Raw genomic sequence first — 23,817 nt, 5'->3', positions numbered from 1 at the left:
TGATTAAAAAAAAAAAAAAAAAAAAAAAGAAAAAAAAGAAAACAATCATTTATAAGTTTATAAATACTTTACCTTTTACAATCTTGATTTTCGCCTATTTTGAACAAAAGATTTTTAACCAATTCATATATGTGAGAAATTTTCAATTCTTCTATATTCTTTTCCAAATCTTCTATTAATTTTTCTTTTAATTTATTCTGTTCAAAATCATCGTCCACATCTTTCTCATCATTATCATTATCATCATCATCATCGTTTAAACATCGTTTATCATCTTCACTTGTATTGGCTTTGTATTTTTTTTGTACAACAAGCAAAATATCCTTTATCAAATTATCTATAGAACGTTTAATACAATCAGCATCATTTGAACATAAATCTGTGTTTTTGTTTGTCGGCAATTTTTTTAATTCATTAAATGCATTAATACTACATTCAATTTGTGTTTGTAAAAATGTTATACTTTCTACTATAGGATGCATAGCATTTGTAGAACTAAAAGCATGAAATAATGCATTTACTTGCATTTTTAACATAGCAATCTCTTTGCAAGTATCCTCTAAAACTTTTAAATGATACAAGTCGAAAGTTTTTTCATTTATCATATCCTTTACATTCGTAGAAATAAATGCGGAATTGAAAATTGTCCCAATTTTTCTTATCAGATTTAAATTTTCGTTCAATTTAATTTTTATATTATCCAATATTATATCATCGCAAGAATCTAATATCGGTAATGTATTTTTTTCCAAAACTAATGTATCAGTATGTATTTCGAACGATGACTTGTTCGGAGAACATTGTAAATATAACAAAAGTTGGACAAAACTAAGTTCCACATTTATCATTGATTCTTTTATATTTTTAATATTATTTTGAAATTCATTGGAAATATCAATATAAATGTTATCAATTTGTAATAAATTTCTAACGAGCACTCTAAGAGGCTTGAAATAATTAAATAATTTACTTAAAATTAATCTTTGTTTATTAGCCAATAACATTATGTGACATGAATAACCACGACAACGTTCTATATTCTGTTGACCTAAGTCAGTCTGTGTACTTCTTAATATTGCATTAAGTGCATTTAATTTGATGATAGATTTATAATAATATTTGTCACAACCTGACCATTGTATAAGCATTTGTTCATCTATATTAGACAAATTGAAATATTTCGTTATTACAGAGATATCTAATGGTGATATTGTAAAATCTATAACTTTATTCATATCGTTTTTCCACGTTAATATACCAGTACGATATGATACACCCATAAGATTTAAAGCTTTGAAATAATTAGCTAATATCATTTTCTTTTGTTGCAATATACTTTTTGCTTGTGATTTTTGTTTGCTTTTTGACAATGATCTGTCAATCTCTATATTCCTTAAATGAATACTCTGTTCTATATAATCTTGTATAAAGTTTTCAATATCCATTCTTATAGAAGGATATGAGCTTGTTAAAATGATTTCTTTGCAATAACATTTAGCTTTATTTAAAAGTTTTCCTATGCTCGATACAAATTCATATTTAATATTTTGATTATTAATATTTATCGATTCCAATTTAAACTTTATATCCTTTGTATTAATATTTTTCATTATGCTATCAGAAATGATAAAATCATTCGGATTTATTGGATATTCCTTTTGAGCATTATCACATTTACAATCATTTCTTAAATTTGCATTACAACTTTCAGCCGTTACAGTCAAACACGATAGAACATTTTGCTTCAAAACATTTTCATATTCCTTTATAAATTTATGCAATGTCCTGTGTGTTTTTTCGACAGTTTCTTTAACAGACCAATAATTAATATCATTCCAACGTGCAATTTTAACGAAATCCTTTAATTTCTTTTCAATGGGTACTTTAAATCCATGAATTTTTGTATTTACATCCTGCACAAATTGTTTATAATAATTATATATATTCCACAATATAGCTAAGAGATCTTCTTTCTCGGCAGATGGCTGAAAGTAAAGTACATGACAATGAAACGTCAATAATAAATCAAGTCTTGTTTCAAATTCAACAATTGGTGATTCATTGATAAATCGTTCTAATAATTCTATTAATTTTTCTTTATTAATAGATTCATTTTCTTTGATGATATTGCTCGTTTTAATCGTAGATATTGATTTAAATATATAACTTTCGATTAATGCATAAAGATAAAACCACCATTTAGATGTTTGCGATCGTAAATTTTCAAAGGCAGTATCGAGACAATTCTTCCAACAAGTTAATTCAAGTTTTCTCCATGAAATAATTTGTTGTGTCAATGTCAAAATATCATTTGACAAGCTAACACCTACATGAGCATTTTCTTCCCACTGATGTAATTTTACTAATAATAATTCTAAACCCGTTAAAAATCTTGCAAGGGGAGATGTAATTGGAAAATTATAAATTCTTTCTATTATACATTTTATCGATTTCAATGTAGGATGTTCCGACCATTGTTTTAAAAATTCATTGATCTTAGTTAAAATACATTTGCACAATGGCAAACATTGTTTAACTTGTTGAATATTAGAATCTTTATAAAAGTCGTATGATTTTTTATACGCTCTAATCATACTAATCATCATTTGTTGGGTATTCTCATCTTCAGTAATTCGCAATGATTGCGAAACTAACATATGCAAGCTGTTATATAATTTTGATGTAAAATTTTCATTTAAATTGAATTTATTATTATTCAATAATAAACGTGCTATCTCGTATCGTTGTAATAAAGGACGAATGTAATTAGGTTCTACGTTATCGTTATCACGAAATATCCATTCGGACTTTACGAACGATGTTACGACATTAGAATGAATTTGTTGAATTTCTTTAATATCATCGTTCGAAATAATATTAACACATGATTCTTTTAATTCCGTAGATATAACATTATCTTCTAAATTAAATTCAATAATATTTTCAATGTCATTGAAATCTTTTTCACGATATGTCGGAAAGAAATATTGAAGTTCAGAAATAAGATCATCGTCTTCGTTCGATGATTTTCCAATTGATTTATTTCTATAAAGACTTTCTTTCTCTATCGCTAATTTTTCAGCTTCCTCTTCCTGTTGTTTCCATATTGTCACGAGTTGTTGTAATAATTCATTCAATAATTTCCAATGACTCATTGACAAATTTCTATTTAATAATATATAATTATATAATTCGTACAAGCCACATTTAACAATACGAAATTGTTCTTTAACAGACATCGAAGTGTCTGCTGTTAAACGTAAGGTTTTACTAATCATAAGTTTGATATAATTCGATTGACATGTATCAACCAAATGTAACAGATTATCTTGTCCCAATCCAATAGTTGGATAACGTATCATATTATAAATAAATATCTCTAAATTGCCTTTATTAGAATCCATTATTATTGATGATATTTCTTTTTTCGTTTCATTAATTAAAAGAGAAATTCCTTCCTTTAAATGTATCAATGCTACTAATAATGGAAGTATTATGTCAGGATAAAAAGAATAATATTTAATATCTATTTGTTCTGTAAAACGTTCTAACGATAAGTACCACATTTCTGCTTCTCTTAATGCATCTTCAGCAATTTTAATAGATTCCTTCGATGGTTTTTCATTGATTTTATTTATGACAAATGTTAAACGATCAATGTGTTTATATACTGTTTCATAAGATGCAATTGTATTTCGGAAATTAATAATGTCTTTGGTTAACATTGTGAAATCTGTCATTGATGATCGAAATGCTTTGGAAAGTTTCAAATTATCTCTTTCCTTGGATATTGTCTCTAAATATTTCCTCATTGCTAAATATCGAGGATGAATGTTCTCGTTACATAACGACGTTTTCAAAATATATGACTGCAATCTATTTATATAAATTGCTATCTTACAATCTTTTATATCTTCTTCTAGACATTTCAATTTTAAATTGATCTTATGTACCGGATCGATATAACTCAAATTTCCAAATATCAAAAGTTCAAAATAACCAATTAACATCCATGTTCTTCCTCTTTCGATAATATCAATATTAATGTCTACATTCATCAATTTCTTCCTTATTTCACGTAATTCTTCTATCGGTTTTTGATATTCATTTATATACGTATTATTTATTTCACATTGGTTATGCTTTCCTTGCTTTTCAATTGTAGAAACGATTAATTTATCAACATCATTTTCAGAATACATATCTTCTACCGCAGACATATATAAATTCAAATAAAATTTCATTATATGAAAATCATTGTTGGCAATATTATAATATTTTGATGTTAAAGTGACGCTGTTACGCCATAAAATATTGTTCAAATTATTTAATTGTTCGATACGTGACGTATACGAGCCTAATGTTGTTGCAGTAAGAATTGTATCTTCCTTATGTTTATCCGTTCTTTGCATAATCAATTCTAGTATTAAATTCATCAATATGCCTCCACCGACGTGTTTATTTGCCTAAATATAAAAATAGAAATATTATTATATTATATTATATTATATTATTATTATAAATTATTTCAATATAAAAATGCATTTTGATATTATTATTATTATTTTACCTTTAGGATATCATAAGTGATAACAGACGTTTCTACATCATCGTTACTTATACCATTCCAATGTAAAAGCATTTTAGAATCCTTCATGGCATAACTGTTCTGAGTAAACTGAGATAAGAGTATGCAGAATTCATACATCAATAACATTCGTTGATTTGAATCAATCTCGTTAGAAAAAATCGTAGATAATATGGCAATCAAATTGGCAGGTATGTTGGGTACTTTGGCAAAATTTTCTAATAAATATTGTAACGACGTTTCATCGTTAATCGTATTTTCACAAATTTGTCTATAAGAATTATGAGCTAATAATAAAAATAAATATTCATAAATTGGGGACAATTGTATATTTGATGATATCTTGATCAATTCTTTTGAATCGATAGAATTGATTTTTTCTAATACCGTAGATACGTCCATAGGCGTATGTAAATCTAAATGATTCGATTCACAAAATTCTTCGATTTTGGATATTTCATGTAAAATAGAATTAGAATCCATTATAGGATTAGAATAAATTCTATTCCATAAAGATATAATCTGATAACGTATAGTTATTGCATCGTTCGTTTGAATAGATATTATTTTAAGTTCTTTTTTTATAAGTTGATCATTAGTACCATCATAAATCCATGGTAAAAAACTTTTTATTATTTTTCTCATCTTAAAGTGTACGTTCATTGACGTTTCAGAAATATGCGGCAAAGGCAATGTCAAATGTTTCTTTATCAATTTCGTTATTTTCCTAAATGGATCATGGGTCGATGATAACGATTGATTTATTTCATTGATCATAACGAAAAAATTATTCATCTCGTTAATCGTTCTTTCAGATATCATGGAGAACTTTCTTTTATTAATTTGATATAATTTATATATAAACTTGATCAACCATTTATAATGTACTCTCAATAATAAAGTCATTTCCTCAAGATTTATAATTTGCCTTGAGGATTTATTTATCAATGTCATTTCTCCCAATAATAAAAATCTATTGCAATATTTTAAACCTTGTCTAAATTCAACATACGTTTCGTTATCTATTAATAAAGCATTATCTCGTAATAGAGAATGTATGGATGCATTTGTTTGATAAACCAATTTTACATAATCAATTATAAGCGGTTGGTTCTTTAGGTTTGACGTAAGTTTATCTGAAAAAAAAAAAAAAAAAAAATAGGAAAAAGAAGAAAATTATTTCAATATAAATGAAAATAATGACGATAAATAAACATTAAGGACGTCATATTAATGTCGTAGAAGGAAAGACTTTTATTGTTAAAACATTAATCAAATAAGACATAAGACTTTCGAAAGTTTTCATTCATGAATGATTGATTTTGATCGTTTTATTCTATATTTGTACCGATGATTATGAAAATGATATAAATCACATATATATATATATATGTATACATATTACATTTTTGGATACTTTGACATTTAGAATTATTTAAAAATTATTTTTTTTTCTCTATTATAACAAATAGAAAAAAGTAAAGATATTTAATCTTGAGAAATAATTTTTTTGTGTAATTAACAAATTAAACAAAAAAGAAAAAAATAATAATAATAATAGCGTGTGACCAAAAAAGAAAAGAAAAAAAAATTCATATGTGAAAAAATCTTTCATTTAGACCACTTTCATAATTATTAACTTATACATACATACATATATATATATATATATATATATATATATATATATATATATATATATCTTATTTACAAATTCATACTTACTGTGATATATTGCATTCGAGTATTGCTTCACAGACATTGTATTCTCTTTCTCATCAACTAAACTTTCATCCAAGATCGTATCATCCATAATGATCATAGTTCGCAAATATAAAAGTAAAGCTAATTTATTAGCATCGTTCATTACTTCATCGTTTCTATCGTTAACCGCAATCCCTGGTAAAAATGCAAGATCCCAAGGTAAGGATCTCTTGGAAATATGAAAGTCAAATGACAAAACTTCACTTGCCAATAAATTGTTCTTTTTCGTGAGATCCTTTAAAGTATCATCCTTAATGAACATTTTAGTCAACCACAAATTTCTGATCTCAACGTCATTCAAAGTTGATCTTTCATAAATATCTATCAATAAATATGGTAAAAGTTCTTTAATGTCGACATTTAAAATTTCCATATTTTCATTTGCAATTAAATCAATTATATCGTTCCAATAACACGACTTAGGTGTTAAATCATTTTTCATTGGATTAGATTTATATATATCAATGGCCGATTTCAAAAGAACACCTTCCTGTCTAATAATCGTAAGTTTTGTATTATCTTGTATATTTTTAATAGTCCAAGTAGCCGCATCGAAATCTATAAAATTATCATTATTACTTTTGCTTATTACAAAAGTATCAATAATTTCCTCGATTACGGAGATCAAAAATTCTTTTATTTCTGGCGTCCTCGTTGACCTGCCTTTGATGTACACATCAATGCACGCGATTCTAATTGCTTGCCTTGAGGGAAAACCGCGAGTAAGTCGACGAGCAACCAGAAATGCGGAATGCATTAGGTCAACTATATTGAGTTTATCGATCGTAACGATTTCTTTCGACATTCTTTCGTATATATCAACTAAAGCTCTTTGATGTTGGCACTTAGTTATTCCGTAATGATATAACATCGATTTCATATCCATTAGATCGTAATGAATATTCTCTTTCGGACCGATCATGTAAATTTCTACACCACGATTACGCATTGCCCTGAAAAAAAAAAAAAAAATAAAAAAAAATAAAAAAAAAAAAATAAAAAAAAATACATACATATATTTATATATTATTTATACATTTAAATATAGGAAACATTAGATGAATCAACGAAACATAATAATTTTAATTAACTTTTATCTTTATGCCATAATATCAATCATAAATAGTAAATCATATTTCAAGGAATTAACGAGCGCCATGTATGTAGATACATAAGCGTTCGATAACCGATATTTGATAATAAAAGGATATAATTAAACGTTTTAATTAACATCGTTTCCAATATTTCTCAATATTCGATAGAAACTTTTTTTTTCTTATTATTTTTTTTTTTTTTTGACTCGTGCTATAATATACCTACCTAGAAATTTCTCCGTAATGAGGATCCATCGTTAAGAACAAGCGAAAATTTTTATGCGGCTTAATAGTGATCACATTTCCATGATTATCGACCCCTCTTTCGCCGATAGTTAGAACACCATTTGGTTCTAATAATCCATTAAGTCGGTCCAACACTGCTGGACTGCAGAGATTTACTTGATCGATAAGAAGCCACGTGCCATCACGAAGACACTAAATAATTTTTTTTGTTATTATTTTTGTTGTTGTTGGTTCTTTTTTTTTTTTTTTTTATTTTTCCTCTCTTAAACAGCGATAGAATTTAAATGGGAGATCTTACCTTCACTAATACGCTATCGACCCATTCAAACTTGCCACCGGCATTTAAACATTTTTCTTTTTCCACGAATGTCGACAATGATTTCAATTTAATCTCAATTTCTTTTAACGCAAACTCGTAAGACGGTTCCAATGTTTTTATTTTTGAAACCAGCTTTGACAGTTCGTTGTTCTTTCGCAAAAAGAGCTGCGTTTCCGAAGCCATTGTTCTCGTATTATCGTTTTCATCTAGAATTGTACAAAAACAAGAGAATAACAACAACAACACAACAACAACAACAATAATAATAATAATAATATATGTACGATAAAAATATCATAAATATTATTATAGATATTTATTAGACGTGGGATAAATCAATTTACCGTCTGAAAGACGCTTCACTTTTTCTAAAAGACCATGATAACTGGCAAGTTGTTCCAAGTCGCTGCTATGAATTTTTCTCTTCAAACTTTCTAAGAGCAGGTCTTCCGTCCGCTCGAGCAATTCTTCCAGATGTCGATTATAATCGATCTAAATGAAATGAAAAGAACAGAGTGAGTTAATAAAAAGGAGAGTAAAAGTGGAAATAAAATAAAGGAAGAGAAAAGAGAAGTAAAAGTAAAAGAAAAAAAAAAACTATACTTACAATATCAAAATAATAATGATATTAATAATAATAAATCTTTCATTTTAAAATTTCATTATTGTGCAAAAAAAAAAAGAAAAAAAGAAAACAAAAGACAAAGAAAAAGAATAATTCTCATATCAATAATAATAATAATAATAATAATAATAATAATAATAATAATAATAATAATAATAATAATAATAATAATAATAATAATAATAATAATAATAATAATAACAATAATAATAATGAATCTTAAATTTTCAAACTCCATTAACATGAGACTGATCCTTTCGCTAGATTAGCATTTATGAAATACATAAAAAAATTAAAGTAGATAAAAATTCATAAGATATAATCCTTAATACATGTACATAATCTCGAATTTAAGTATACATGAGTTTATAAGAGTGTATATATATATATATATATATATATATATGTATGTATGTATGTACATGTGCGTTTGTAAAAATTTCATCACACGTTTGCCATTTACGAGTTCACAAGCCGAACACGTGGTATAAGGATAAAACTTTTGACATAAGGATATCATCCATTTTGCTACGTAGAGGTAGGACGAACTGACTTCGATTTTTTTATTCCTACTTTTTTTCTTCCTCCTCTCTTTTTTTTTTCTTTTTTTTTTTTTTTTTTTTTTTCTTAACTTTAAGGATTAGAAATATTCAACATCGAGGTTAAAAACGATTTCCTTTTAGAAATACATAGAGAAGGGAATGAGAATGGAAGATGGCGAAATGTGGTAACGTCTAACTCCAAGATCTTTCTCGTTGCCATTTTATTATGAAGGAAGCCTCGTAAATCACGGTGATATAAAATGAACTCGTCTACTAACTCCTCCTCCCTTCTTCCCCCCGTCCCGTTTTTACGCCATTCCTGACGCCTCATCGATCTGAGAAAAGGATAATAATATCCTATGCTATTTTATGGGAATTCTTCATACATGAATGTTAACATGTATATACATACATATATAAATGTATATATATATATATATATATATATATATATACAAATACACACACACAAACAGAGGATGTGTATATATATATATATATATATAATATATATTTACATGTTTATATGTATACATGTATATATGTAGATATGTCAATATACAAATGATACACGCATTTTTTGGTAAATTCAACGAATATTTCGCACCTGTTACGAATGAAAAATTTCATTTTCAGAAGAATATCCTTTAGGATTATCCTTTAGAGGATAAGGATCATCAGAAATATTCGCCCGTGAATCAACATGATTGATGATTATTCCTTTGAGCCTATCTTCGTTTTACGTCACTATGGATTTTCATGGTTATTTAGCTTCAAGCAGTAAGACATTTTTTTTCGTCAACTCTTTCGAATTTTTTCTTGCATCTTTCTTTTCTTATCTTTGTTTTCTTCCTCTCTCTCTCTCTCTCCTTCCTCTTCCTTTTTTTTTTTACGAGCACTTAACAACACATATTTCATATCCCTCCCCCTTCTCTTCATTTTTTCTTCTTTTTTTCGTACATGTAAATCCCAAAAGGATTTGTATTTTTAAATGGACACTTAGCTTTTTTAGCTTTAATATTAATCAAAGACATTAATTAATTAATTCATTCATTCATTCATTTATTCATTTATTTATTTCTCTTTAATTTTTTCGAATATTTTCTTTTCTTTTTCCTTGGGGGGGTTTTTTTTTCGTGCTACGTATTTCATCACTTTTTTTTTTTCCAAAGATACAACGCAAAAGGAATTTTATCAATTTAGAGACATATGAAAATATCGAGTAAGATATTTTCCGGGATTATTTCGTTTTCATAAAATTCGAAAGAATATTCTAAAACGTCATAGCAGACCGTTGCCATCGTTCGATTGGCACTAGTGGTATTGAACGACAAATTTTCGTATCTTTTTATGATATCCTGAAAAATCCATAGTAAAGAAGAAATTTCATTTACGAACTTTATACTTTCAATCGACTTTTACACGCGCTAGCGCGCGTGTGTGTTTATAGAAAATTTTTAGTTCGAATTGAAATTCGAATAATTTGAATTCACGAGCGGCGTTTGTCATTCATCGTGACGAGTTCGCAATTCGTTTATGACGAAAAAATCCGTCGAATTTTTTTTTCTATCTTTCTCCTTTTATTTTTTTTTTTCTTTTTCTTTTTTTTAACATGAAATACAACGCAAAGATAAGAAATTTGAATTGTAACGAAGTACGTTCGACGAATTTTATTTTTTGCTTCTCTTTTTATTTTCTTTTCTTATTATTATGTCTTTCTCTTTTTTGGAAATCGCGAATCCATCTTCAATTGGCTTCCATAAAGTTTTTCGGTATCATCAAGTTTTTATAACTTGAATGACAACGAGACACAATTTATTTATGACGAAATCGTCGAGTTTTTTTTATTTTCTTCTCTCTTTTTTCTTCTTCTTACTTTTTCTTTTTTTTTTTTTTTTCTAAACTATCTTCAATCGACTTTCATGAAGTTTTCACGACGAAAGAGATAACGTAATGGATCGCTATTTATTTATGACAAAAACGTCGAGTCCTTTTTTTTTCTTTTCTTTTTTTTCTTTTTTTTTCTTTTTTTGTTTCTTTTCGACACTATGAATCTCTAGCTACAATTAACTTCCATAAAGTTTCATAACGAAAGGCACAGCGTAATGAGGATCGTAATTAATTTATGAAAAAAAATTGTCGCGTTTTCTCTCTCTCTCTCTCTCTCTCTCTCTCTCTAAAATATCGAATTATTCTTCATCTTCGATTGATTTCGATAGAGTTTTTCTTTTCTTTTTTTTCCTATTTTTTCTTCTTTCTTTTTTTTTTATTTTTTCTTTATTTTTTTTTTTTTTTTTTAATGTCAAAAATAATGATTTCGATAAAAAAGCGAATGGATTTTTAGGAAAATTGCTTTAGAGAAAATATTCTTCTTTTTGCTAAAAGAATATTCGTGGCACGTAATGCTCCACGAGATCGAGCTATGAATCAAAAGCGGATAAAGAAAAGAGAGAGGAGAGAGCAAATAAACCCGTCGGCATTTTGGTAACGAAGGCCGTGATAAGAGATTCCGCTTAGACAGATCCGCTCGTGTTTCGAATGTTGCCAGATACGCGATATAATATATCGACGAAATTTTAAATCAATCGATTTCGACTTCCCTCCACCCCTTCACCCCATCCCAGAGATCCTCAAACTACTATCTCTTCAACCTCAACTCCCCCTCCTCTGTGTCCATAGTTCCGGAGTTTGTCCGGAGGTTTGTCCCGATTAGCAGGAATACATAATAGAATTGCAAATGGTGAGCTTTTTCGAAAAGTGTCCTAAAAAAAAAAAAAAAATTCATTCCGATTCTTTGATTCCTTTTTCTTTTTCTTTCTTCCTTTTGCTTAACATTTCAGGATTCATTAGATCTCTCTCTCTCTCTCTCTCTGTTTTTTTTATTTTTTTTTTATTTTTATTTTTTTTCTTTTACGGTAAATACCTGATTAGCAAATTGTGAGAAAGCGATAAGCTGGAGTTTTACATAAATCGTTTGAAAGATTAATTTCTTCGTTCGAAACGATCTAAATTTGAAGAAGAAAAGAGAAGAAGGAAGAAGAAGAAGAAGAAGAAGAAGAAGAAGAAGAAGAAGAAGAAGAAGAAGAAGAAGAAGAAGAAGAAAGATTTCAGATTAGGTATTACGAACTGATCATTTTGTCGTTCGTATTGCTTCTGGATCAGTGTCCTTCCTCTTATCTTTCTGTACACGCGTGGAATCCTAATGAGATCTCAGTTGAAATCTTTGAGTAATCTCAGTGTGTTGGACGTGACGAAATTGAAACGGAAGGTAATAACTTTTGCTTTATCGAAAGGACGTCGCTATAAAATCACCATCGTCATCATCATCAACATCATCGTCATCATCATCGTCATTATCATCATTATTATCAATCGAATCAATCAAGTAGAAAACAAATTTGACGATATTATGATTAATGATTTAATAAGAACGTAGATGAGAGAGCAAGTGAGAAGGATATATTAGAAATTAGAACGGATCGATCACACGGTGTCGTGTCATTGCGTTTGATTTAAGTAAGAAAAGAAATAAGATTACGTTACGTCATCGTTTAATTGAAAGCGACTAAAAGAATAGAAATGTGTCTTAGACGAAAGATAAAAAGGTGTCGTAATTAATTAACGTTGTAAAAAGATCATAGATTTTCTCTTCTTCTTTTTCTTTTCTTCTTTTTTTTTTTTCTTTCCTTTTTTCTTTTTTCTTTTTTTTTTCCGGCATTCTCTCACCATTTCTCAACGACTTTCCATTTTAGGACGAATCTTATCAACGAGCAAAATCTTCTTCCTGCTCGAGAATATTGCTCGAGGAAGAGATAGTTTTATAGATTGACGAACCTCCCCTCTACTCTTTCTCTCTCTCTCTCTCTCTCTCTCTCTCTCTCTCTTTGTCTATCCGAGCGTGTTGATTAATCGGCTATTTCTAATCGGATTGATCGAAGCTAAGAGCCAAATGTTGGAGATAGGGATGCGCCCGTTTTTCTCTCTTCAAGAATTAAAATTAGACACAAAAGGAGAGAATTTAACGTTTCGACGAACAACTAGTCCTAATTGTTTTTAATCCTTTTCTTTCATCTTTCTTTCTTTCTTTTTTTTTTTTCGTTTCTTTTCTGCTCTTTTTTTGTTGTTGTTTTTTTTTTCTTTCTTCCTTTTTCTTTTTTTTTTTCTTTTTTCTTTTTGTAGAAAAGTATTAATCGATTATTTCTTTAAGACAAAATATTTAAAATGTTTAAAAATATTTAGAGAGTTTATTTTTGAAAAAAAAAAAAAACAAAATTTATATATAGATATATGACATAATTTCTTTTTTTTTTCTCTTTGTCCAGAAAATTATAAAAACGTTAATATTAAGAATTTAAATCATTATTATAAATTTATAATGATTTAAATATAGTCCCAGTGTAATTATAACATATTAATTATAACTTATGTTTATATAAAAATAAAGAAAAAGAAGAAAAAAAAAAAAGAAAAATTACAAAAATGTAGACACATACACACACACACATCTGTGAGATTTCAAAATATTCCGAAATATATAGAAATATTATTTATTCCAGAAGGATACTTTTGACGTTTATAAAATATGCCAACATTGTGGGATGGTTTACACATTCGTTGAGTGTCCCTACTTGAATGTTCGTCTGTGGCACTTAAAGTAGAAATCGATATCGGGAACACTTGATATAGATTTGGAATTTACGTGGCATATGCGAAACTGGCTTCTGCATAAGCACATTTATGTTCAAATACTTAAGGCATCCATTCAGTTAGAAGTTTTTCCTCTTTTGTAAGATTTATAATTGTTAATGAAAGAAAGAAAGAGAAAGAGAGAGAGAGAGAGAGGTAGAGAGAAAGACAGAAAATGTTCCTTTGCATTTTTTTTTTTCTTTTTTTTTTTTTTTTTAACTCTAATAGTGCACACCTGAAAATAATTTCAATATGTACGAAAGAACAAATCATTTGTACGGAATGAATAATTTTTACTCCAAAAAAAAAAAAGAAAAAGAAAAAAAATATCGTATATTCTTTAAATAATAATAATAACAATAATCAATAGGTTCGAAAACGCAATTTATTCTAAAAAAAATTTACGAATTATGTAACGAGCAAATTGTTTTAATCGAGCTTCGAAGTTCTGATCTGAAGGGATAGTATAGTCTTATATCCCCTCCCTCCTACAGGCGCGATTATGGTTAAATTTTGACATAGAAATCCTATGAAATCGAATAAATTTCGACGATTGGCTACGTCCAATCAAATAAAACACAAACTCGTAATACGAATTACATATACATGTGTACGTATTGATAATGCAAAGGCTCCTTTTTGTATAAAACATTGAAATTCTTCGTATATATATTTTGCATAGTAGACAGAAAGCCGATTATTATATCGAATCGAACAGGACGATTGAACAGATTGGTATGATTTAATAAATCGAGTGGCCATTGGAAATGTCGAAGCATTTGAATGTACCGAAAAAAAGAGGGTGGTGACGGCAGGTTGGAGGGAGTTTGTAGGGGAGGTTGGTTTGCAGGAGAAAAAAGTAAATAAAAAAGGAAAATAAAAAAAGAAAAAAAAATAAAAAAACAAAAAAAAAGATAGATAGAGAATAAAACACGTGGACACGTATCGACTCACGATATTTTTACAATACCACATCCAATCTGTCGTGATCTGACACGTGTAAATTATAAATCCTTTCTTTCTTTCTTTTTTTCTTTCTTTTTTTTTTCTTCTTCTTTTTTTTTCCTTTTACAGCAAGAGCACAAAATATTATCATTGTGCATCGCAATATCTATGAATCATTTATGCGATAAACGATGAGAATAATTCGTGTGAAATGAAGAGAGAACGAATAGAAGAATTTTTCTTCTTGTGATTTATGTTAACGTATACGTTTATATACTTTCTATATATGTACACACAAACACACATACACATACATATGCACATGTACGTAAGTATGTATCTATGTGTGCATGTACTTGTGCATGTATGTATGTATACGTCCGTACATGAATAGAAGCAATTTAGGAGGAGTACCAAAAAGTATTGATTCTTGCCTGGCTGGAAAGTAAAAGTAACCCGTTTTCTCCTCCCTAGTAGAAATGGATGAAAGAAAAGGATTTTTATTTGTTAATATAAGCATCATTTTACTTATACTTTTCCTACGATTATAATAATATATCGAAGTAATGAGAATAATTAATTTTTTAAAAGAATCTATCGATTGATTATTTATTTTCAATATTTTTCTTTTCTTTTCTTTTTTTTTTCTCCACAATGAAACACACAAAAAACAATCATGGATAATCGTCAATATTATTTTACTTTCGACAAAGTGTCAATAAATAATTTTACCTATATATATATATACTTTTTTTTTTTCTTTTAATAATACATATAAATAATTTTAAGATTTAGGAAGAATTATTTAAGAAGAATTTTAAAAGAATTGTCTAATAATTAAATAATTGTCTAAATAAATAATTATTTGTATAATAATAATTACTTATTATTATTATTATCATTATTGTATTTATTTATCTTATAAAGAAAATATTGAAAAATTTTAATTAACAGATTCAACGATATAATCGTTCTATAATGTCAAATACAAATGCAAAAGCAATTAATTATATAACAAAATTATGATCAACAATTTTTCCATGTTATTTGTATCGTATAAAGAATAAAAAAAAAAAAAAAGAAAAAAAAAATATTCTGAAAATATTTTAATCAATCGAATACCAATTAACCGACCTAATATTATAATTTTAATATCAATGGTTTCCTTTTTTTTGTCTTCTTTTACAAGAACAAAAAATAATGATATAAAATCAATTCATGATTGACAATGTTCAATGGAATCGTTATATTTAAAATGAATCAATGTCTCGGTTATGTCACTGACGTTAATCCTGAATTTGACTTAACATAAGACGAATGAAATAAGTTCATTCATTATCTAAATATAACTATGCCTAATTAACGAAAAAAAAAAAAAAAAAAAAAGGAAAGAGATTTTTTTATCGTTAATGACGACGATCGTGACCTTTATTTAATTTTCTCCTTTTAATAAGAAAAAAAAAAAAGAGAAAAAAAAATGGAAAAAAAGAGAAGGAAAAAGTAGAAGATGAAACAGAAAAGAAGACAAAGAAAAACGAAAAGAAAATATAAAAAAAGAGAAGGAAAAAGAAGAAGACGAAACAAAAAAAAGGAAGACAAAGAAAAGAAAAGAAGAAAAAAAGATAAAGAAAATCCTACGCAAATGATAACCGGGTGTATCAGGTGTAGGACCGACCGGGAGGAGCTGAAGCACCTGCAAAAATTTAACGAGCGGAACACGAAGAAGGGTACGGTATGACATTACTCTAACTCCATCGTTAGCGGGACAGGCCATTCAAAGGAGAAGAGAAGAGGAGAAAAGGGTAGAGAAAAAAAGAGGAGAGGACCGACCGTCCATTCGTTCGTCCGTCCATCCATCCGTCCGTCCGTTCGACCGTTCGACCGTTCGACCGACCGACCGACCGACCGTCCGTCCTTTTGGCCATTGAACGTACCACCTTCCAAGAAAATAATCGTAGGGTCGATGACTCTGAAAAGGGTTGAAACGCGAAAGAAAATTCTACGTTAAAGGTGTTCGCCTCGGTTCCCAGCGACACTCGAGGGCACTTCTCTCTCAATCTCTCTCAATCTCTCTTTCTCTCTCTCTCTTTTTCTTTTTCTTTCTCTATCTTACTCTCTCTCTCTCTCTCTATCTCTATCTCTATCTATCTCTATCTTTTTCTCTCTTTTTCTTCCCTTCGCAATCCTTCTCTTTTTATCTTTATCTCCCTCCCTCTCCTTCTCTCTCTCTCTCTCTGTTACTTTATCCATCTCTCTCTCTCTCTCTCTCTCTCTCTCTTTCTCTCTCTCGGAATTTCTATCTCTTTTCTTTTTCTATCTCTCACATTCTATCTCTTTCCCGTTTCTCTTTCTCTGCATACTGTCGAGCGAAAAATAAAAGAAGCAAAAAAAAAAAAAAGAAAAGAAAAGGAAAACAAAAAAAGAAAGAAAAAAAGGAGGAAAAAAAAGAAAACGATAGAAGCCACCTTTGGCCAATGACACGAATTTTCGTGAATTCGTCCCAATTCCACGTCAAGTACCAAGAGGAAGTTGCTCTCAAGAGGCAATCGAATATTAATTGATTTTCTGTGTACCAAATATAGTTATAGGATATATTTGTATATTGACTTTGTTCTTTAAAGCTCTTCAAATATATATATATATATATATATATTTTAAATGTAATTTTATTAATTAAACTATTTTTCTTTTTATATTATGAAATATCGACAATAGACACTCACAAATCTATTAATTTGTTTTATAAAAATTTACTCACTTCGTTTTGTTTTCCATCTCTTTCTTTTTCTTTTTTTCCTTTGATTTTATTATTGCAAATCGATACACAATTATCTTCAAATATTAACTTGTATTCCTTCAATATATACATATATATATATATATATATATATATATATATGTCTTTATGATTTTGTTAATTGGAATTTTTCTTTTCTTTCCTTTTTTTTCTCTATTTCTTTTTCTAGAAAATATGGACGATCTCTTTAATTAAATTAATAACTACACTTGCTTTCTTTTCTTCCTTTTTTTTCTTTTTCTTTTCTTCTTCTTTTTTTTCTTTTTTTTTTTTTTTTTTTTTTTTTTTTTTAAATTCAACAGATCGATGATAAAGAACGAGTACGAATGAAAAATATCGGGTAGGAAGAGGAAAAAAAAAAAGAAAAATATTGCAAAAAAAGGAATGGACGATACGATTAACTCGAAAAAAAAAAAAAAAGAAAAATGAAAAATGTCATCGAAATTTTAAAGGGTTATACAATTCACGAATATTTCGTCCGGTTTTAGGATATGACAATGTGGACAACGCGAAGGACAACGTTGAGAGAAAATTGTCCGAAGCATTTCGTAGAAAATGTATTATTATATCCAGAAGATGAAAATACCAGGGATATCGTTTATTTTTCAGATTTAGAAAGGAAATTCTGTTCTGCGTCTTATATAGCTTTTCTTTTCTTTTTTCCTTGAGTTAAACGTACGTACAAGCGAAAATAATCAAAAAAAAAAAAAAAAAAAAAAAAGATAAATAAAAAAAAAAAGAAAAAAGAAAAAAAAGAAAAGAAATCTTTTATTCCCTGGATGACGGTGTAAGATCAAAATGAAAATTTACATTTTAAAATTGATTATCAAAAATTTCCTTTCAAATATCCTTCTTGTAGTAAACTCGAAGTAATTGTTATGTAATCATCCTCTCTAAGTAGATAGTTTATGAATTTTCAAAAGGAAGTTTCTAACATCGATTAGCGTCTACGATAATATAACTTAACGATAATAATCCTACTTTAGCAAACATTCTTACGTCCTTCCTTTTGCATATTCATCGTTTTCATTTCTCGAAAAGTGTTTTCTTTTGTCTTTGTCTCTTTCCTTTGTTTTCTATCTTTCTTTTTTTTTTTTTTTTCTTTTATTTGCAAAATTCCTGAAAACAATGTTATCGGTGAGAAGTTCGATAGGATTTATACGTGTAAAGTATTTTCTATAGCCTCTGTATATGTGGAGTGTGTGTGTGTGTGTGTGTGCAAGAGAGAAAATCTTTACATATTCTCTCCCTCCCTCCCCCTTCCCTCTCTCTCTCTCTCTCTCTCTCTCTCTCTCTCTCTCTTTTCTCAATAACTCGTTCAATCTATCTTTTCGTAAGTTGAAGAATCTTTTTACTCGCTTTACTACGGTCTCTTCTTTTCGTCAAAATTTTTCATTGCCTTTCGGGCGACATACTTTTCTCTTTCCAATTTATCCAACCGGACGAAACCTCTCCTTTTTCTTATTATCTTGAAGGAAAGGAAAGAAAAGAAAGAAAGAAAGAAAGAAAAAAGATAATAAAAAAATAAAAGAAAGGAGAGAAAAAAAGGAGGAGGAGGAGGAGGAGGAGGAGGAGGAGAGAAAAAAAGAAGAAGAAAAAAGAAATGAAAAATGAAAGTTCGTCAGACAATTAAAGTATCTTCCATCGTGAGAAAGTTCTGCGGTCTTATCATCGATCCAAGTATAAAGGTACGAAGGATAGAAGGAAGAAAAGGAAGGGCTAACAATGAAGGGTGAGTGTTACGATGAGTTGTGAAAGAAGTAGAAGAAGAAAAGAAAAGAAAAGAGAGAGAGAGAAAGAAAAAGTATAAAAAAATATGTTAGTTAATATCTCGCTTAAGGAGATATTTTTACTCTATCGACTAATGTCAAATATTCCAATTTAAATGTCCCTTTTACGATGCTACAATTATCCGATAGAATATTATTATATCACTTTAATACGGATACTCATTTAATATTTGCCAAGTAATACTCGTTAAAGGTCAGTGAATTTTTAAAGCAAACCTTTAACTTAATCGATATGTTAGAATTTATATTAAATTAATTTCTTATATCAAAATGAACAAGGGACAAATTTTAACATTTCTTTTTTCTTCTTCTTCTTATTTCTCAGAGAAATAATTGACCATTGAGAAGAATCTCAAATCATTGTCATAATCGTAATGATAATGCGTAGCCTTGAAGAATTTAGGATAGGATAGATAAACAGATTAAAAGGAAAAGATAAGGGAAGCGAGAAAAAGAGAAAGGAAATCAAAAAAAAAAAAAAAGAAAAAGAAAGAAGAAGAAGAAGAAGAAGAGGAAGAAGGATTTCTAACATGAATAGGAACAACATGCTCTGGGCGTTTTATCGATTTGCCAGAATCGATTCATGCATTATCCCTTTTCAGAGGAAAGAAACATGAAAAATAGAGAAACGATTATTCAGATGAAACTTTCGCATTATTCAAAGGACATGTTTTTAAAATGTGTTGAACTCTTGTTCGACACCTGGCCTTTTTTTTTTTTTTCTTTTTTTTTTTTTCATAATATTGAAAAATCAGGTCAGCTTTCGCGAGCATTTCTTTTTATTTATTTTCTTTCTTTCTCTCTTTCTTTTTTTTCTTCTCCTTATTTTTGTATATATATATTTTTTTTTTCCAGTTTACTTTCTCTTTTGTCTCCTCTCTTCTCTTTATCAATCTTTATTTTTTCTTCTTCTTCTTCTTCTTCTTTTTTTTTTTGTTTTCCTTTTTTTTTTTTCTTTTCCTTTAATCAATGAACGTGACGGCACACGATATTATATAAACGTTCGAAGTATGATACGACGGCTGACGGAAATCTGTGCAACTGGTGAAATTAACGGATGACATTAAATCCATGCCGGCTCCTGTATTCGACGTTATCGTGTCGACATCCACCAATGCAATCCGGTGGAATTCTAAAAATCCATCGGCAATCAACGAGAGCAAGTTTTTTTTTCCTGTTTTTTGTTTTTTCTTTTTCTTTTTTCAATTTATTTTCTTTTTTTTTTTTTTTCCTTTTTTTCTTTCTTTTTTATTATTTTTTTTTTTTCGATCCTCTTTTTATTTTGCAAATAATCGACGAGAAAATACACCGTCGAGTTTCCGCGAAAAATATGTTATGTAAAAAACATAGATCCGTTTGGACGATATGCTTGCTTCCTTTTTTTTTTTTTTTTCTCTATACATCTCTTTTCCTCTTTTTTCTTCTTTCTTTTACGTCAAATTCTTAATAATATTTATTTTTGCTAAATTTTTTCAAATGTAACAGATCTTATTTACAAAAAAAAGAAAAAAAAATCCATTAACGATCAACGAAAACAAGCTGTACGAAATTAATTTTTTCATTGACGTATTTCTTATTTTTGTAACAATATTATTATTATTATTACTACTACTATTATTATTATTATTACTACTACTACTACTATTATTATTAATATTACTACTACTACTATTATTATTATTATTATTATTATTGTTATTATTATCATCATTATAAACGAAATGTTTCACGAGTAATTAATGAAAGTAATTAATGAAATCTTACTCAAACGGAAATAAAAAATCATTGAAACAAGATATATATATATATATATATATATATATATATATATATATATCCATTCTGAAAAAAAAAAAAGAAAAAAATTGTTTCCTCGTGAGAAACATTTACTTTTAATAAATTTTCATTATTCATATTTTCATTTTCGTCTTTTTATTTTCTGTTTCTTTTTTTCTATCTTTTCTCTTATTTTTTCTTTTTTTTTTTTTTTGCTTCTTATTATAATACACGCTTTTTCTTTAATATAACGACAAAGCACTCTAAACCATTTACGTAAAGGGACAATGATGATATTTTATCGTTACACCATAAACTTGTCTTGATAATGAAGGAATGGGAGATTTAAGCAATAAAAGTAAACGAATTTTTTATCTCCCTTCGCGCTATTTTCTAAGCTTTCGGGATATATTGTAACATTTAACATTAAAATACATTGAAAAAAAAAGCCAAAAAAAAAAAAAAAAAGAAAAAAAAGAAGAAAAAAAATGGAAGACTTATATAATTGTTAAAATTCGTTTTAACGTTAAGATCATTAATTAGAGAATTATTATAATTCCATGATATTATATTTTAACGTTGTATTATTTATTGAATTAAATAATATCACCTTAACGATTAGCGGATAAAGTTATAGTGAAATTTCATTGTCAACGAATGGGAATATTAAATGGATTTGCGAGAAATCATGGAGAAACAGAGACACAGGACCGAGGACAGATGTTGTTTTATGATACATTGTCTAAACTTCTTCAATACGATCATATTCTCAGTTGATTAATTTTTACGACGGACCAATAAAATGTAACCACCAATATAAACGAAAGTTCAGTTGGCTCGATTTAAAAAGTTCTTTATGCTATAAAGGAATGAGCGAATGAGAAAACTTCATTTTTAATGAATCCCACCCTCCAAAAAAAAAAAAAAAAAAAGAAAGAAAAATGAGATAAAAGAAAAATGAAAACAAAAGGAATAAAAAAAAAAAAAAAGTTGGACTTACAATTATACGCGACGTTTAACTCGGAGTATCTATCATGAGAAATAATAGAGATAACATCATTCACATTTTGTTAAAATTAAGAGAAAGAAAAAAATCATACATATGATTTTTATATATATGCATATGATTTTCTTTTTCTTTCAATTTTGACCAAAGGTATAGTGTATGTTTTTATTCAAATTTATTTAAATGTAAAATAAATTTATTATATTTTAATAAATTAATACATATATATATATATATATATATATAGTAATACTGTTTCATAAATCGAATCGGATAAATAGAATAATCCCATAGAATTTTAGTCGAAAGTAATCCATTTTCCGTTCAGATCTGATTAATGCGAAATCCATTCTCTATGTATATATATATATATATATATATATATTAATTCCAAAGATAAAGAAAAAGTAAACATATTTCGAGGAGTATTTACTTTAAAAGCCGGAGTTATCTGGAATCTCGTGGATTTGGGAACTCCATAAGAACGAACCTTTTAATAGAATCTTAGAGGGACATCTCTCTTCATTTAGTATAGTTGGCTATTGCGACGGAGGAGAAAGAAAGGGAAACAAAAAAAGAAAAAAAAAGAAAGAAAAAAAAAAAAAAGAGAAGAAATAAAAAGGAGAAAAAGAAAGAAAAGAAAAAAGTAGAAGAAAAAAAGAGTGAAGAGTATGTCGTTGTTATATGTATGTAGTGCTCACAACTCGACAGTGCCTTTATCAATGTCAATTTAAAGAGAGTAACAGTAAAAGAGCGAGAGCGAAAGAGAGAGAGAGAGAGAGAGAGAGAGAGAGAGAGAAGGTACAAGTACACGTAACGTTCGAAGTCTTTGATCCTAAGGGAGATCACATTACGAGGTCCCGTACGTCGTTCTAACGTCGTTCTAACGTCGTTCCCTTTCTGCTGACGCACATACATAGATATCGCGAATGGTAGAAGCTTTCTCGACTCTTAGAGGATGTTGTGAATGTCCTAGTGTCCCCTTTGAGAGGTGGTTACTAGATATTCTCTTCGCAAATACAACTCGGTTTAAATGCCACTCGCGCGGACTTTAACAGAGCTTCTGCGTTACTGTCACCCCCACTACACTTCTACTCCAATTCAACACTCCCATTTACCACCCACTAACGATTCAACCCTAATCGTGTCCTAACTAACTTCTCTCCTTGCTAACTCTCACCAAAAAGCCACCTAAACGAAACCTCACCTCACCACCCCTTCTCTCCCACTCCCTATCCACCCCACCCCATCTCCAAGGAAAACTATTCTTCAATTAATCGATTTGAACTTATACGGAAGTAAAAAGCTTAACATTATTTTTCTTATTAATATTAATATATATGTATATATAAACATAAATGTAACTGTATAGTTATAGCATAACTATAACTATATTAGTTAGAATTATATATATATATATATATATATATATTTATTTATTTATTTATTTATTTATTTATTGATGTATACGTAACACGAGTATTAAACCATAGGACTCTCTTTTCGCGATAAGAAAATATCTATTCGATTAAACTCTGGAAGTAGAGTTTATCGAGATAGCCTAACAAAAATAATCCTAGCACATAGTACGTTCTCAAACATATTTGTGTGCGCGTGTATATATATATATATATATGTG

The 23,817-nt window shown here is 28.3% G+C and overlaps 1 protein-coding gene across 2 annotated transcripts in view; it reads right to left on the bottom strand.

Moving 5' to 3' along the window:
- The window catches only part of LOC124432071 (midasin), a 115,549-nt gene that overhangs the window by 3,383 nt on the left and 88,349 nt on the right, over positions 1-23,817 (bottom strand). For both annotated transcript variants that reach the window (XM_046980610.1, XM_046980609.1), the window contains exons 16-21: positions 8,356-8,503; positions 7,991-8,217; positions 7,673-7,884; positions 6,314-7,305; positions 4,571-5,724; positions 73-4,466 (exon numbers count right to left, since the gene is read on the bottom strand). In XM_046980610.1, the coding sequence (XP_046836566.1) occupies positions 73-4,466; positions 4,571-5,724; positions 6,314-7,305; positions 7,673-7,884; positions 7,991-8,217; positions 8,356-8,503 (7,127 nt within the window). The remainder of the gene's footprint in view (positions 1-72; positions 4,467-4,570; positions 5,725-6,313; positions 7,306-7,672; positions 7,885-7,990; positions 8,218-8,355; positions 8,504-23,817) is intronic.

This window comes from Vespa crabro, chromosome 23 (genome assembly GCF_910589235.1).
Source record: "Vespa crabro chromosome 23, iyVesCrab1.2, whole genome shotgun sequence".
Taxonomy (NCBI): Eukaryota; Metazoa; Arthropoda; class Insecta; order Hymenoptera; family Vespidae; genus Vespa; species Vespa crabro.
Note: the sequence above shows the minus strand (reverse complement) of the source record. Positions and strands in the feature narration are given on the sequence as shown.